The sequence below is a fragment of the Pipistrellus kuhlii genome, unplaced genomic scaffold (genome assembly GCF_014108245.1).
Source record: "Pipistrellus kuhlii isolate mPipKuh1 unplaced genomic scaffold, mPipKuh1.p scaffold_m20_p_10, whole genome shotgun sequence".
NCBI lineage: Eukaryota > Metazoa > Chordata > Mammalia > Chiroptera > Vespertilionidae > Pipistrellus > Pipistrellus kuhlii.
In genome coordinates this window covers 1,641,534-1,655,372 of record NW_023425405.1, presented here as the reverse complement: position 1 = coordinate 1,655,372, position 13,839 = coordinate 1,641,534, and the positions used below count along the sequence as shown (strand labels likewise).

General features: G+C 42.9%; 1 protein-coding gene across 3 annotated transcripts in view; it reads right to left on the bottom strand.

Annotated features, from left to right (window-relative positions):
- The window catches only part of MDFIC (MyoD family inhibitor domain containing), an 81,587-nt gene extending 68,632 nt beyond the window's left edge, over positions 1-12,955 (bottom strand). Inside the window, exons 1-2 of one of the 3 annotated variants that reach the window (XM_036424841.2) lie at positions 12,825-12,955; positions 12,407-12,541 (exon numbers count right to left, since the gene is read on the bottom strand). In XM_036424841.2, coding sequence (XP_036280734.1) covers positions 12,407-12,476 — 70 coding nt within the window. In that variant the 5' untranslated portion in view covers positions 12,477-12,541; positions 12,825-12,955. The remainder of the gene's footprint in view (positions 1-12,406; positions 12,542-12,824) is intronic. The other 2 variants (XM_045576123.1, XM_036424845.2) reach the window with 2 other exon arrangements.
- Positions 12,956-13,839: the final 884 nt, after the last annotated feature.

The window sequence follows — 13,839 nt, the reverse complement described above, 5'->3', positions numbered from 1 at the left end:
AAATCTCATTGTCCAAAAAACATGTTGAGTTAAAACAGTTTTAACAGCTGAACAAGCATATGCATAAAGTTTCATAATTTTATAAATATAAAAAGGTTATTCTCTCACAGACATACGATAAATGGTTTTTAATTAATTAAATGCTTATATTTCAAAATATTGGTAATAACCATTAATGGTTATTACCAATATTTTGAAATATAAGACAGCAGAATCTAAAATGCATTCCTTCAAAGCGCTTTTAAAAGCTGAGAGAGCCCTGGCCAGTGTGGATCAATTGGCGGGAGTAATCCAGGTTCAACCCATCCCATGTCGAGTACGTACTGAAGGCAACCAATCAATGATTCTTTTTCACATCCATGTCTCACTCTTCCTCCCTCCCTCTAAAATCAATAAAAACATATCTAGGTGAGAATTTTAAAAAATAAATGAATAAGTAAAAGATTATGGTGTGTTTAGATCCAAAAGAATTAAAAAAAAATTGGATTCAACCAGTTTACAGCTTGGGAGTAGGTAAAGAGGAGTGGGTCATATATGCAGCAAAGTGAAAAACAATTACAAAATTACATGCATAGGCAATTGAATATAAATATAATAGGTACAAAATGCAGTATTTGTTCAAGTAATATCTCAATGAGCTCTAAATAAATGGGAAGGGGAATTAGGCACTTTCCACTTCAAAAAAGCAGTGGGAAGGCTGAAGGACAGCAGGCTGATATGGGGACCTAGACACATTCTGTCAGTCACCTTAATCCCCTGTACCTTTTACAATACATTTTAATCTAACGTTCCTTCTCTGAAAAGTATTTTTTCAAGGTGACTGACCCTGAGGTATATTAAACCCCCGCCTTCTCAGTGACAGGTTCAGTGTTGCTCTGTCTCCCAAGTATACTCATGCTAAAACCAAACACAGACTCATGGCATATGGAGTTTGAGGGACTCATAAAGTTCTCTGATAACACAAATTCAGATAAAAACATTCAACATCCAACATCCCCAAGAATAAGCCAAGGAGAGTAGTGACAAGTACTTCCAGGAAAAGGAAACCAGCCTCAGCAGGCAGTTGATTCCAGTTTGGGAATACTTAATTTTTTAAAGACTTTCTTCGCAATCATCAAAAATCTACTTCTTCGTAGTTTTCACTGATTCACCATATTTTGCTCTTTGCAATTCAAAGTAAAGTCTAATCTCCCCTCAGTGTGACAGTCTCCCATTAGAAAAGATCTCCTGTTTTTGTCTTGATCTTCTCTTTGTTAAATATCCTCAATTAGATCAATGGTTTCTCAGAGCCTTCGCATTCTATTCCCTCTTAGGGCATGACAGTCTTATCACTCTTGTCTGGAGAGTCTCCTTAATGTCTGCTGAAACCCAGCTGCCATCTCTATGGCAGGTCCCTTACTTGGCAGTCAATGAGCTCTGTTACCAAAAGAAACTGAGAACTCGGCCATCTTCCCCTTTTTAAAATGACAATACACATTCTTCTTTGACAAAATATAAGTGGGGCAATTTTTAAAACTTTTGTTACCTCTCAGTTATGCCAAGTGATTTTACCAAGAACACTTCCTTTCCCTCAGGTTGATGAGAATGAAGGACAAAGGAAATCAAAAGTGAACCAAAGGGGGTTCATCTATAAAGGCATTTCAAAGGTGCCATTGGAATCTTATCACACATAAGGTAACAATTAGAGAATTAGAAGCATATTGAAGTGTATTTCTTAGCCTTTAGAACTATGAACATGAATTAGAAGTCAGAGGATGTGCCTTTACCGGTGGTTTTTCTGAGGTTCAAATTTGGAAGCCCCTCATTCACTCACTAACTCAGCATCTTGCCTTCTTCCGAGCCATCCCTTTGGGACACTGTCTTCTCTGGTTTCGTAATCTGGTTCCGTTACCTCCAAGAGAACAACTTGTAGACCTGTGACCCCAGCCCTGATTCCTGTCCTGACCTAAGATTGAACATTTTAACTCTACATGAATGTATCTTTAGCATATCAAAATAAACATTTCCTAAATTTTATCTCCACTACTCTTAAGTCTCTGCCCGTTTCTCCAGCTGCAGTCCATACCTTGGTTTATCTTGGCCAATGGTAGTCACAGAATCATTCTAAGTCAGTTTTCCCCTTACTTGCCCTGCCCTAACATAATCAAGTGCGACATCCTGCCAGTTACAACTTCGTGATTTTTCTCAAATCTGGACTTCCTTCTCCATACCCACTAACAGGGTTTCAAGCCTGTTCTCCTCCAACCCCAAACACTCTCCTGACACAGAGTACGAGTACATTACCCTTTAGCTCAAGCATTTTGCATTTGTTGAAAAACTGACATAATTTATTTGACATTCCACTAGTACATATGTTAATGTGGCAACTCCTATGCCTTTTTCATACTCTATAATTTCATCTTACAGTTCAGTATGAGATAAATAATACAAACCCTCAGAAAACCCTACTAAAATCTAGCAAGTTTCTTGGGTGCTGGAAGAAATAAGAACAGCGAAGGTCTGTGTTCATGGAGATCCAAAAGGTCAAGGGCTGACATCCCCCCACATGAAAAAACAAAAAGGGCTACTTCTTGGAATAGAAAAAGTGATTAGAGGAAGCTGGTTCCCTGGCACTCAGCCACCTACCTACAGAGGGCCTGTCACCTGCTCACCCAAAAGCTGCCTGCCTTCATCTCAGTGCTCAGCTCTGCATGATCCCAACCAAAAACACTCACACACTGTGTGCGCTCAGCTGGGAACTCTAGAAGCCCAACCCAGACAAAAACCAAGTTCTTTTTTTGCCATCCTGAGCTTCTCTCAGCTCTAAGTGTATGCGCTGCCATGTGTACCAGTCAGCAGGCAACTGGCCATAAGCTAATCTCTCCTACGGTCCTTGTGGTAACAGTGAACTGATACTTAGAGAAGGGACTGCAATTTAACTTGGTACATCCTCTCTCTCATCTAGTTTATAAGTTCCTTGTGGGCAAAACTATGTATTCAACACCTTTAATCTTCAAAAGGTTTTGTATGTTGTAGGCACACACAAAAATAGTTGTTGACAGGGTTTCTCCTTCAAACAAATGTGTTGATAATAAATTGTATGGGCTAGCATGAAACATTATCTCAGACTTCATTTCTGAAACTACTAAAAACCCAGACACAAAAAGAGCACATGCATATGAATCATCTTACTGCAGAACACGTGGGTGTGAATCTGAAAACAGAAGTATACTGCAAGTAGAAACCACAAAGGAAATTAGTGTTAAAATTAACTCTTCATAGTTTCTACTTAGTGAGCCCTAAGTTATTAGAATTATAATATAGAAAATGTGACTCAATTTCAAAACTTAAGACTGAAAAGTTTACCTCAGGGAATGTACGCTGTTAAAAAAATATGTATGGAAAGTTTAAGTAACTTCAGTAAAGTGTTAATGCAAAGGGTTCAGAGAGGGAGCAGAGATAGGGAGCAAAAAGAAGAGGGAGAGGGAGAGGCAGAGGGAGAGGCAGAGGGAGAGGGAGAGGGAGAGGGAGAGGAGGAAGGAGAGGAGGAGGGAGAGGGAGAGGGAGAGAGAGAAGCATCCAAAACACTGGTACATAAGCATCAACTGATCAAGACACAGGACAAGGTGCAGCATCTTTAATTTTGTTAAACAAGTCGCCCAAGTTAAACTGTTGGCATTTACCCTCCACTCAGTGCTGTATCAGCGCTTCTTTCATACAACTGAACATAGACTTTTGGAAATAAAAATATAAAAATCACATCTCATGCCTTTATGAAGTAGAACAATTACAGTCAACTCAAAAAGACAACTTGATTGTTTTTTTTCCCTCTTTTTCTGTTATTGTTGTAGTAATTTTCCATTTGCAAATGGCATAATTTTAGATTGTGTCAATTTATGTTTCCATAATCTTCTCTAATCCTTTATTATTATAAAAATACAATGCCACTGCTCACAGGCTCCAGTGCGGGTCAGGGCACATACCCAGGAGGAGGGTGCGAACCTTAGTCAGGGTACGTGCTGGAGGCAATCAGTTATGTTTCTTGTTCACATAGATTATTTCTCTCTCTCCCCCGCTTTCTTCTCTCTAAAATCAATACAATGTGTTTTTTTTTTAATTAGAAACCTACTCAAACAATTGTACACTGTTATTAAACCTTTCCATGAAACCACTTCAACAAATCCAGGAAATAAGGTTGAAAGGAACAGGCAAGTCCCTTACATACCCCCAAATTCCCCAGCTTCCCCAGGAGCCCTGTGAAGGTCACCCAGTTAATATATATTAAGTCCTTGAATGTGAACTAACCAGACAAGGCCAGCGAGGCATGATTCTTGCTGGCCAGAAGCCTTACCCCCCAGCACTTGTGGTTTCTTTGGCTTCCCAAGCAGCCTGAAACACAAGATCAGGTAAGCACATGCGCATTCTTCCCACACATGAATGACCTTCCTTCCATGTCCATATGACTGCGACCTCCAGTCCTGCATAAACTTCAAAACTCCATTCTATTTTCCTCCATTCCTAAGCTCCTGGGTGCTTCTTGCCGAGAGGCAAGCCACTGTACTGATCGTATCCACTAAAAGGCCATGCCACTCACTCTTAGCTAAGCCCTCGGTGTTACTGAGCAGCCTTCCATTTGCCCCAGACTGAATCCCTCCTGAATTCTTCATTCTTCTAGATCTTTACACATCTCAAGCTTCTTGACTCATCCTAACGCCCTTAAATATTCTTTTTCATATCAAATTTTCTCTAGATTATCACTCAGACTTTTCTCTCATCCCCATTTCAAAGGGGAACGTTGCCAGCTTTCCTAGGAATGATCTGTCTCTTCATCTCATTCCTTCCCAGAATTCTACTCTCACTGAAAAACATCTCCCGCGCCACCGCTCAACTCCGTGCACTTTCCCTGGCTTTCTTTCTATGAATGTGTGATGAGCATGCTCAAAGATCATGCGTCCAAAAAAAAAAGCCCACTATACACTTTGTTTCTTCTTTAAAACACCACAAGTCTCTCGTCCTCAATGACCATTAAACATCCAATGCTTCGCTGAAACCGGTTTGGCTCAGTGGATAGAGCTTTGGGCTGAGGACTGAAAGGTCCCAGGTTCGATTTCGGTCAAGGGCATGTACATTGGTTGCGGGCACATCCCCCGTAAGGGGTGTGCAGGAGGCAGCTGTTCGATGATTCTCTCTCATCGATGTTTCTAGCTATCTATCCCTCTCCCTTCCTCTATGTGAAAAATCAATAAAATAAAAAATTAAATTAAATTAAAAAAAAAACATCCAATGCTTCTGTGGCCAATCCTAATAGACTCTTCTTTTGTATTCTTTGCCTTCTCCTCCCTAAGGTACAGTCATCCCCCCAAATATGGACCTCAGTCCTCTCACTCTTGTGAGAATCCTCCAGCTACCTGCTGATGAACTCTTTTGATCTTGACCCTCACCACTCTCCTAGTTACAAATTCGCCCTTTTCAATGGCCTACTCTTATCATGCCTAGGTTAAGTTCTGTGGAACCAAAATGATCAAAAGAAGACTCAACAGCTACTCCTACATTTCCACTCAAGCTGAAAAGTAAACCTACAGATTACCTTAAACGTCTGCCTTTACACCATCTCCCATATTAAATAATTTGCCTAACCATATCAATTCAGTTCAATATTATTTGGATACTGTAATCAGTTTTAGGAAATTCAAAGATAGATAAGTAAAAATCAATGCCTTCTTGGGTTCTCACAGCTAGGCAGAGCTCCTACTTTTGCTATTGTTCTTAAATCTGGTTTCTCAATTCCAGTCGCACTGGGAGAACTGTTCAGGGTATTGTAACATCCCCCTGAATAATCACTGCCTTCACTCTTTCGTCTCCCTCCAAAATCATCCTTTGAATTGCTACCAGATTATTTTCTTAAAAGCCCCACCTTGGTTCTATCCTTTGCATTTTCAAGAACTTTTAAGGGCCTATCCGACCACTACGCAGGGAAAGAATATACAAACTCCTCAGCAGGGAAATCAGGACTATCCTCAAAATGACTTTAACCTATCTTTACAACTTTGCCCCATTCTCTGTTCCTTCACACAATCCATACAGCTGCTTAGTGAAGTATTTAGCATTCTGTAATAATTCCCTCCAAGACTTGCTTTCAATTACTCCTCTCCACAGAGCTGAGTCCTATGACCATGTTTTTTGGTCAAACTCAAATAAAATAGTTCCTTGAAGTTTTTCCAAATGCCCCAACTAGAGATGCTTTCTCTCCCATGTTCTGCCATCACATTTTCTTTGTGTCTCTATTACAGCACCCATCAGCCCATTTGTATTATATGTACGTGTGAATATATGTGTTTCTCTCATCATCCTGCAAGTCCCAGATTCCATTCGTCAATCTATTTCTCTGGGGGCTTGTCATATATCAGGGTTCATTCATTCTCTCTCTCTCTACCTTTTCCCTCTCTCTCTAGAAAGACAAGAGATGATGATAGATAGATGACAGATAGATTGATAGAAAGATAGATAGATAGATAGATAGATAGATAGATGATAGATAGATAGATAGATAGGTCCTGAACATTTATAGAGCATCTCAGTAGGGTAGAAATCAACAATGTAAAGTGAAACAACAAGGATATGTTAGAGATGCAAATCAATATTAAAATTAAACCTCTATACCAGTGCCCTGAGTTACAAATACACATATACTTTTCCTATTCCCATCCTTCACCCTGACCCCAAAACTGTTCCTTTTCATTGTCTTTTGCTGCCCTGACTCACACTTGTTCTGGATAGCAATCAAGCCCTCCATTTACCCGATCATTTATTCAACAAATATGTATTAGGACCTGTTTTTTTTTTTTTGGTTTTTTTTTAATATATTTTATTGATTTTTTTACAGAAAGGAAGAGAGGGATAAGAGAGTTAGAAGCATTGATGAGAGAGAATCATCAATCAGCTGCCTCCTGCACACCCCCTACAGGGGATGTGCCCGCAACCAATGTACATGCCCTTGGCCAGAATCGAACCTGGGACCTTTCAGTCCACAGGCTGACGCTCTATCCACTGAGCCAAACCGGTTTCGGCAGAATCTGTTTTAAGGTTAGTAGTACTACCTACCTAACTCAAGATTTTCCCCCATCATTTCCTTCCTTAACAAGCAGCCACCAGATCAGCTCCTATCATGCCATCCTCTAGATTCTAGAACGTTTTTCCATGGTTCTCAGCTGTTTAAACTTTTCAAAGGCTTTCTTAAATTTAAAGCATCTTCTTTAATCACTTCCTTCCTCCCTCCCACCTTCCCCTCTTAGTTTTTTTTCCCCCCAGCTACATCCTCTTCTTACCCCTGTGATCCTTTTTCTTAGCAAAAGGAAATATACTTAGCTGATAAGCCTTACAATTCTGTAACTATACTTACAAAAAATAAAATGCACATTAGTTCCTTTAGACATAAAAAGGAATTGGGAGTATAAGTGCTAAGGTGCTTGAAAATGCCCCTAAATTATCTTCCAAATCTAGACAAGTTTCTATAGTTTTCTAACTAAGCCTGTCCTTGCTCAAGCTCCTATATTCAAACGTGTTCCAAAACAGTCTCTATTCAACTTAGCTTTATGTTTGGTTATTCATATTTGGTTGCCAGCATAATGTTCTCTACTGGGATCATCAAAGAGAAGTATACGGTGGCAGGACAAGAATATCTACTAAGTGGTAGAAGAAAATAGTAACAAATTTATTTACCTACTTATTTTTATCTCATCCTTTTTAATTTTTATTTAAGTATTTTTTGCTAATGTTCAAAATATATTAGCATTCAGTACATATAATTTTGAAAATAAACTTTTTAAGGTTGAATTCTCAGAACTATTTTTTAATTAGAATATGTGATGAACATTCTGGAACACAAATAAAAAATATACGTACGTGGAGTGATATAATTTAAAGTCTGGAAGTTGAAATGAGAACTTTTTAAAAGTTTCTTGATATTTTTCTACTATAAGAATACTTTTTAAAATCTATCAATTCCTATAGATAAAAGCCTCTAAAACAATGACTATCAACTAGAAATAAAGAGCACCTGCAACTTGTAAAAACATGCAGATTCTTGAGTATTCCACCAGGAAATTCAGAGCCACCAATGCCAGGGGCCTTGAGGTCAGGATGGTACCTCAACAATCCTTGCATTGTGGGCCAGCTCATTCTTTGTTGCGAGGGGCTGTCCTGTCTGTGCATTGTGAGATGTTCAGCATTAACCCTGTCCTCTCCCCACCAGGTGCCAGGATCACCCACCCCGTTCATTCAGGGTTCTGACCGCAAAATCTGTCTCCAGTCTTTTAACAATTGTCTCCTAGATGGCATAATCTTTCCCAACTGAGAACCACAGATAGAAGTTGTCCAAACATGACACACTTTGAGAAACACCGCCCCTAATCAAAAGGATAAAATAATATGACAAAAAGTAGAAGAATAGAGACATTATAAGCATACATTGGATCCAGTGAAGTAAACAGGCCCCTCATAAAGGATATCTGATTAGCCACTATAAATTCCTGACAAGTCAGCTATGCTTCCAAGTCAAATCTCTTCTCATGTAATTTCAACTTGAAGATTTTCTCCCTAGCTTCTATTTTAAATTATTTTTAATTAACTTCACTGGCATTTTGCATCCTGCTATGAAAAGTCCGCCTAATAATCTCAGAGGACTCTCCCAGGAGAGAAGAGTGCATTAAATCACACATTATCACATTAAAGTATGTCCCAGCACTCCAGCCCAACAGGCTTAAGTCCTGACAGATGCAATGAGGTGGGGGTGGGGCGGGCCGGGATGGGAACAGGCTCAAGTGATTCACAGTTTCCAAACCCCATTATCTTTAATTCATCCGTCTACTGGGAAAACTTGTATTGATTCTCTGCTTCAACCACATTTATCACCGTGACATACAATACACTTTACAATTTGTGCTTCCACCCTGGTTTCTAGTGACTGGGTGTGAGACCTTGGGCAAGTCACTTACATTCTCCAGGCATCTTTTCCAAAAAAAAGGAGCCAGTTAAACTACATTATTTCTAAAGATCCTTCTAGTGCCAAGTTGCAAATTTATGAATGAAGCACTTAATTAAAAGGCTCTTTTCAACTATATGGATCCTAGTAACTATAGCACCAGTAAAACAACTACTTATATGTTCAGAGTTGATAGCAAAACTAATTTAAAATGCTTAATCCAAAACAATAAAAATGTCAATTGGATGAATCATGTGTATAAGATTCATTCTCTCTTAAAACAAAAATAAATTGGGCCCAAATTGTCCTTCACCTATCAAAATACTTACACAGGTATTTTGCATAAGATGGCAAATCAAATTAGTTTTTCAGAAGTTAGTCACAAATAGGGAAGTAGTCTGAAAGTGTACCTTTACTTTTTATTCTCTGTAACAGAGATCACCAATCAGCTGCTTAGAGGCCACTTCCAGCCTGTAGGTGTGGTTGTTTTGCTTGGCTTAGACAATAATTGTATTTAATTAGTTGGCAACTCTTAAAAGGGGAGATATGTTACACAAGAATCCATATTTCTGGTATCTTGTGGAACACTGAAAATTATTTTTTTAATTTATCTTTATTGTTGAAAGTATCACAGATGTCCTCCCCCCCCCCATTGAGTCCTTCTAGCCCTCACCACCCCCTGTCCCAAGTGTCCATGTCCATGAGTTATGCATATATGCAAATTAGTTATCTGGTTGATCTCTTCCCACCCATCTTCCCTCTGAGATTCTACAGTCTGTTCCATGCTTCTGTTTCTGGATCTATTTTGTTCATCAGTTTATTCTGTGCTTTAGATTCCACAGAGGATGAGATCATGTGACACCTGTCTTCCTCTGACTGGCTTATCGTGGGGAAATATTAACCAAATGACAAAGATGAGCGGGAGCTCTCCAGGGGCCCACAGTCCCCACGGCTCCCTAACTCTGGTCCCCATCCTGGTTCCTTCTTACAGACTGGAGTGTAAGAGCTTATGTCCTTGTTCTGTAACCATTTCCAAAATTCACAAAAAATATTTTTAATCTTTTCAAAGCAATAGAATTTTGCTCGCAGAATCACGACAAAAGGGTAGACATTTTAAAGAGACAGAGCTATGCTCGCAATAAGGAAAACCTTCCCAAAGATGCTATTGCTGAAGAAATTACAGATGTCCCCTGTTTTTCCATGTAGAATGCACTACTCTCTAGGTTTCTAACTAACTACCTAAAAGAATGGAGAAAGGAATTCTAGACTTGAGGGGGAGTTCAGACTGGAGAATCCCCTAAAATTAGCTTCAACTTTACTGTTCTCTCTATCTTTGGTCAGTAGTATAGAGTTCATATGCATAGGTCATAATATCATATGTACTCATACCTATATTTAACTTTGCAAAAGACATTGTGTTTTATAAAACATTCAATTTTTCTCACTAATTTTAATATGTTATTTTAAAATTAATTTCAATTAACTAAGCAGCCTTGTCTTACCAGAGAATTATTAAGCTATTTTTCAGAAAAGATAAAAAGTTGAAGGACATAAGGAAAAGAATTTGAGGAAGAGTTGAGTTGCCTGCTAGTAAGCCTTCTTCACCACTGTGCTTCCCAGTTAAATCAACCTGGCCAGCCAGCGAAGCCTGTGTATCTAACAGACTTTTTATCTAACCACTCTCTTCAACATTTTTTTCCCTTTCAATACACCTTCTTAAATCTGCCTGAGACCCAGTATTTTAACAAGATCCTGATCATTTTATTTTTTTTAAATCAACTTTACCTTCACTTACAATTGCATTGATACCTATTTAAAAGGAGGCTGTGATTCGAAGTAAAACTACTTTAAAAAGCAATTTTGTTGCTCAAGGTAAGCCAATTTTCAGGTAAAATCTAACCCAAGAGTTTCCACACTGATACTGTGTGTGTTGCATGAAGCCAAGATCAGTCTTCAGCCTATTCTGCATGCCGGCTTCTTCGAGTCAGATCATGTGACACCTTACAGCAGGATGTCTGAACAGTTAGACACAGTATCACTGTAAGGTCTTTTAGGTGATTTTAAAATGCCTGCCACTCAAGTTGGACATAGTAAACATCAAAAAAGTCCCAAATCAATCGTTTTCCTAGTGTTTGATGCTGATTTTTGACATCAGGAAGCCTTAGTTAACAATGGTGATTAACAGCTGAACTGTGGACATAAAAAGCCCATCAATGAGTTTGACTGCAGGGGACCTGCCTGAGGGCAGGAGAAAGATGGTGTTGGCAAAGCAATGTGTCAAACGGGGGCTGCTTCTGGAAAACTGGCTTTTCATTCTAGTGCTCTCATTTTCTCATACTTTATCTGTTTAGAAAAAAACCAAACACACAGGACTTCCTGTTTAGAATCACAAAAAAAAAATAATAACAATGATAAACATAATTCAATTTAACAGCCTGAATGTCAGCACATTTTGACTCAGCCATGGATGTTTTCTGCTTTTACCTATTGCAGGTTCAGCATTCACTCACTTCTTTTCCAATATTTGCTGCCTTTCAAATAATAGGCCAAAGACCCCACTCCATTCCTGTTGGTGAGGAGGGAGGTATCACATATACTTAAAATCAAGAGTATAAAGTAGGTTTTTGAGCTCTGGAAAGTCATGGAGTTCGTGTCAATATCAAAAGCCTTTAAACAAAAACCAGCCTAAGATGAAAACATCTCAAGAGAAGTAAGCAAGGCCTGCTCTTTCATGGTCGCCTAAGAAAACCTGTTGCTGCCTTCGAGAACAGCAAGACAACCTGGCTTGTTCACCAGCTCCTTGTGGAGGCTTCTCAGAAGCAAGAGCATTTGCTCAGACAGACTGTACATACAGTGTTTATGCTTCGTAAGAACACAGAGGGCCTGTCATTCCTGGAAAGTGTTTCTTTAAAGGACTATTTATTTTAAAGCAAAGTTATTGCAAATGTATGCATGAGCCATTCCAAAGCAGAATCGTGGGTTATACCCCCCAGGTGCAGAGCAGCCCCCCAGAAACAGCAAGATGAGGGAGGAGGACGCATGCTGGGGCAGGGACGCGGGCAGGCCCAGAGCTGCTGCAGACGGGAACCCTGCAGATTCCCAGCCCAGCGGAGAGCTGCTCCAGAGCTCGCACCTTCGAGGCCCCTCCATCCGCGCAGAAGCTCCAGAAAACAGCCATCAGGCTGTCCCATCCCGCCCGCCGCAGCCGCAGGAAGGGGGAGTAGAGGGGCCGGGATCCCGCCTTCTCAGCCTCTCACCCCGCGCGGGGCCGGGGCAGGGACCCGGGGGGACTCGCTCTGCGCCCCGAACACCATGCAGAAGTTCACCACCCCAGCACCCCGTCCACACGTCCACACACCCATGCACACCCCGATCCACACATGGGTGACCGCCCCGGGGAAAGCAGCCGCGGCGAGGAAGCTTGCAGCTCGCAGAGCGTGCACTCACCCTGGGCCGGGGCGCCAGCTTCGGCCCCCGGACGGGGCCCCGGACCCAGGGCTTCGCCGGCGTCGGACATGGGCCGCTCCCCGACGGCCCTAGCTGGCCGCCCCGCCGGCGCCGCGCGCGGGGCCCCGGCTGCAGCTGGAGAGAGAGGAGCGGCTGGAGCTGAGCACACCCCCGGCACGTCCCCTCCCGGCCCTCCACCCCCTCCCGGGCCACCCCCCCCAAACCCCACCCCGGGAAGTCCTGGTTTGAAACCACGGAGAGGCGCCGATCGCCGCCCGCGGACGGCAGCGGAGTCTCGGGAAGTTGCTGGGGAGCCGGGGGAGGGAGGGTGGTCCCCCGGGGAAAGGGGGTGGGTTGGGGAGAAGCTCCAGGGAAAGGACTGAGCCCTCTCCTCCGGGCCCCGGAGACCACCACCTACCTCGGCATCCTCCCACCCACGCCGCGGTCCAAGCCCGTTTCTCCTCCTCTTCCGCCCGGAAAAGTTAGCGCGGCCCCGGCCGATGCGCCCCGCGCCCCGCGCCCCGGGCCCGGGCCGGACGGAGGGGCCGCCCCGCCGCCCGCGCGCCCCCGCCCCGCCGGGCTGCGCCCCCGCAGCGCCCGCTCCCCTCCCGCAGCCGCGGACCGGCCTCCCGCCCGCCCGCCGCCCGCACTTCCTCGTCGGGCGCTCCTGTCATCACATCCGGAGGGACAGGGCGGCCAGGACGCTTGGCCCGCGGCCCCGGCCCGGCCGCTCCGCGCTCCCTGCGCCCCGCTCCGCCTGGGACCGAGGGCAGAGCGGGGGACAGAGCAGGGGACCCCCCGCTGGTTAGGGCCAGGGCGTCATCCAGGGTCCCGGGCTGCCCTAGAGTGGTTCCCCCACCCTTTACCCCCCACACCCCACACAACCATCCGATCCCCAGTCTCCCAAGGACTCTCCCCAGCACAGCCCAGAACAGCTGGAATTTGGGGGGAATGAAACTTCGGTGGAATAAAGTGTGGTTGTGTCACCTTGACCCCTAGCTGTACAATCCGAGTTACAGAGTTTCGGTGTGTAATCTCTGGATCTGTAACTCTGACATTCCCTCTATTCTGTTTTCCAGTTCTTTGTTTATTTGGGTCAAACTGGTTTCTGGATCCGGTATAACCGGTTGCAGTTAGTTGCATGGATGCACTGGAGGCATCCAGGCGGCCAGGCGGAGGATGCCCTGCCCAGGCCAGCCGGACCCAGGCCAGCAGGGCCCATGGCAGGTCCAGTGCCTGCACTGCGCACTCCTGTGCGGCCTTGGGGAGCAAACAGCAGATCAGCGCTCCGCTCAGAAAGGAAACTTTCTTGATTGTAGCTTGATCTGCTGAGACCAGAAAAGAATAAAGTAATTTGCAGATATAAAGTGTTTAAATAATACATTGAGATAACTTCTGCTCTTTATAGAATTGTGTAAAATGTGCAATTCATT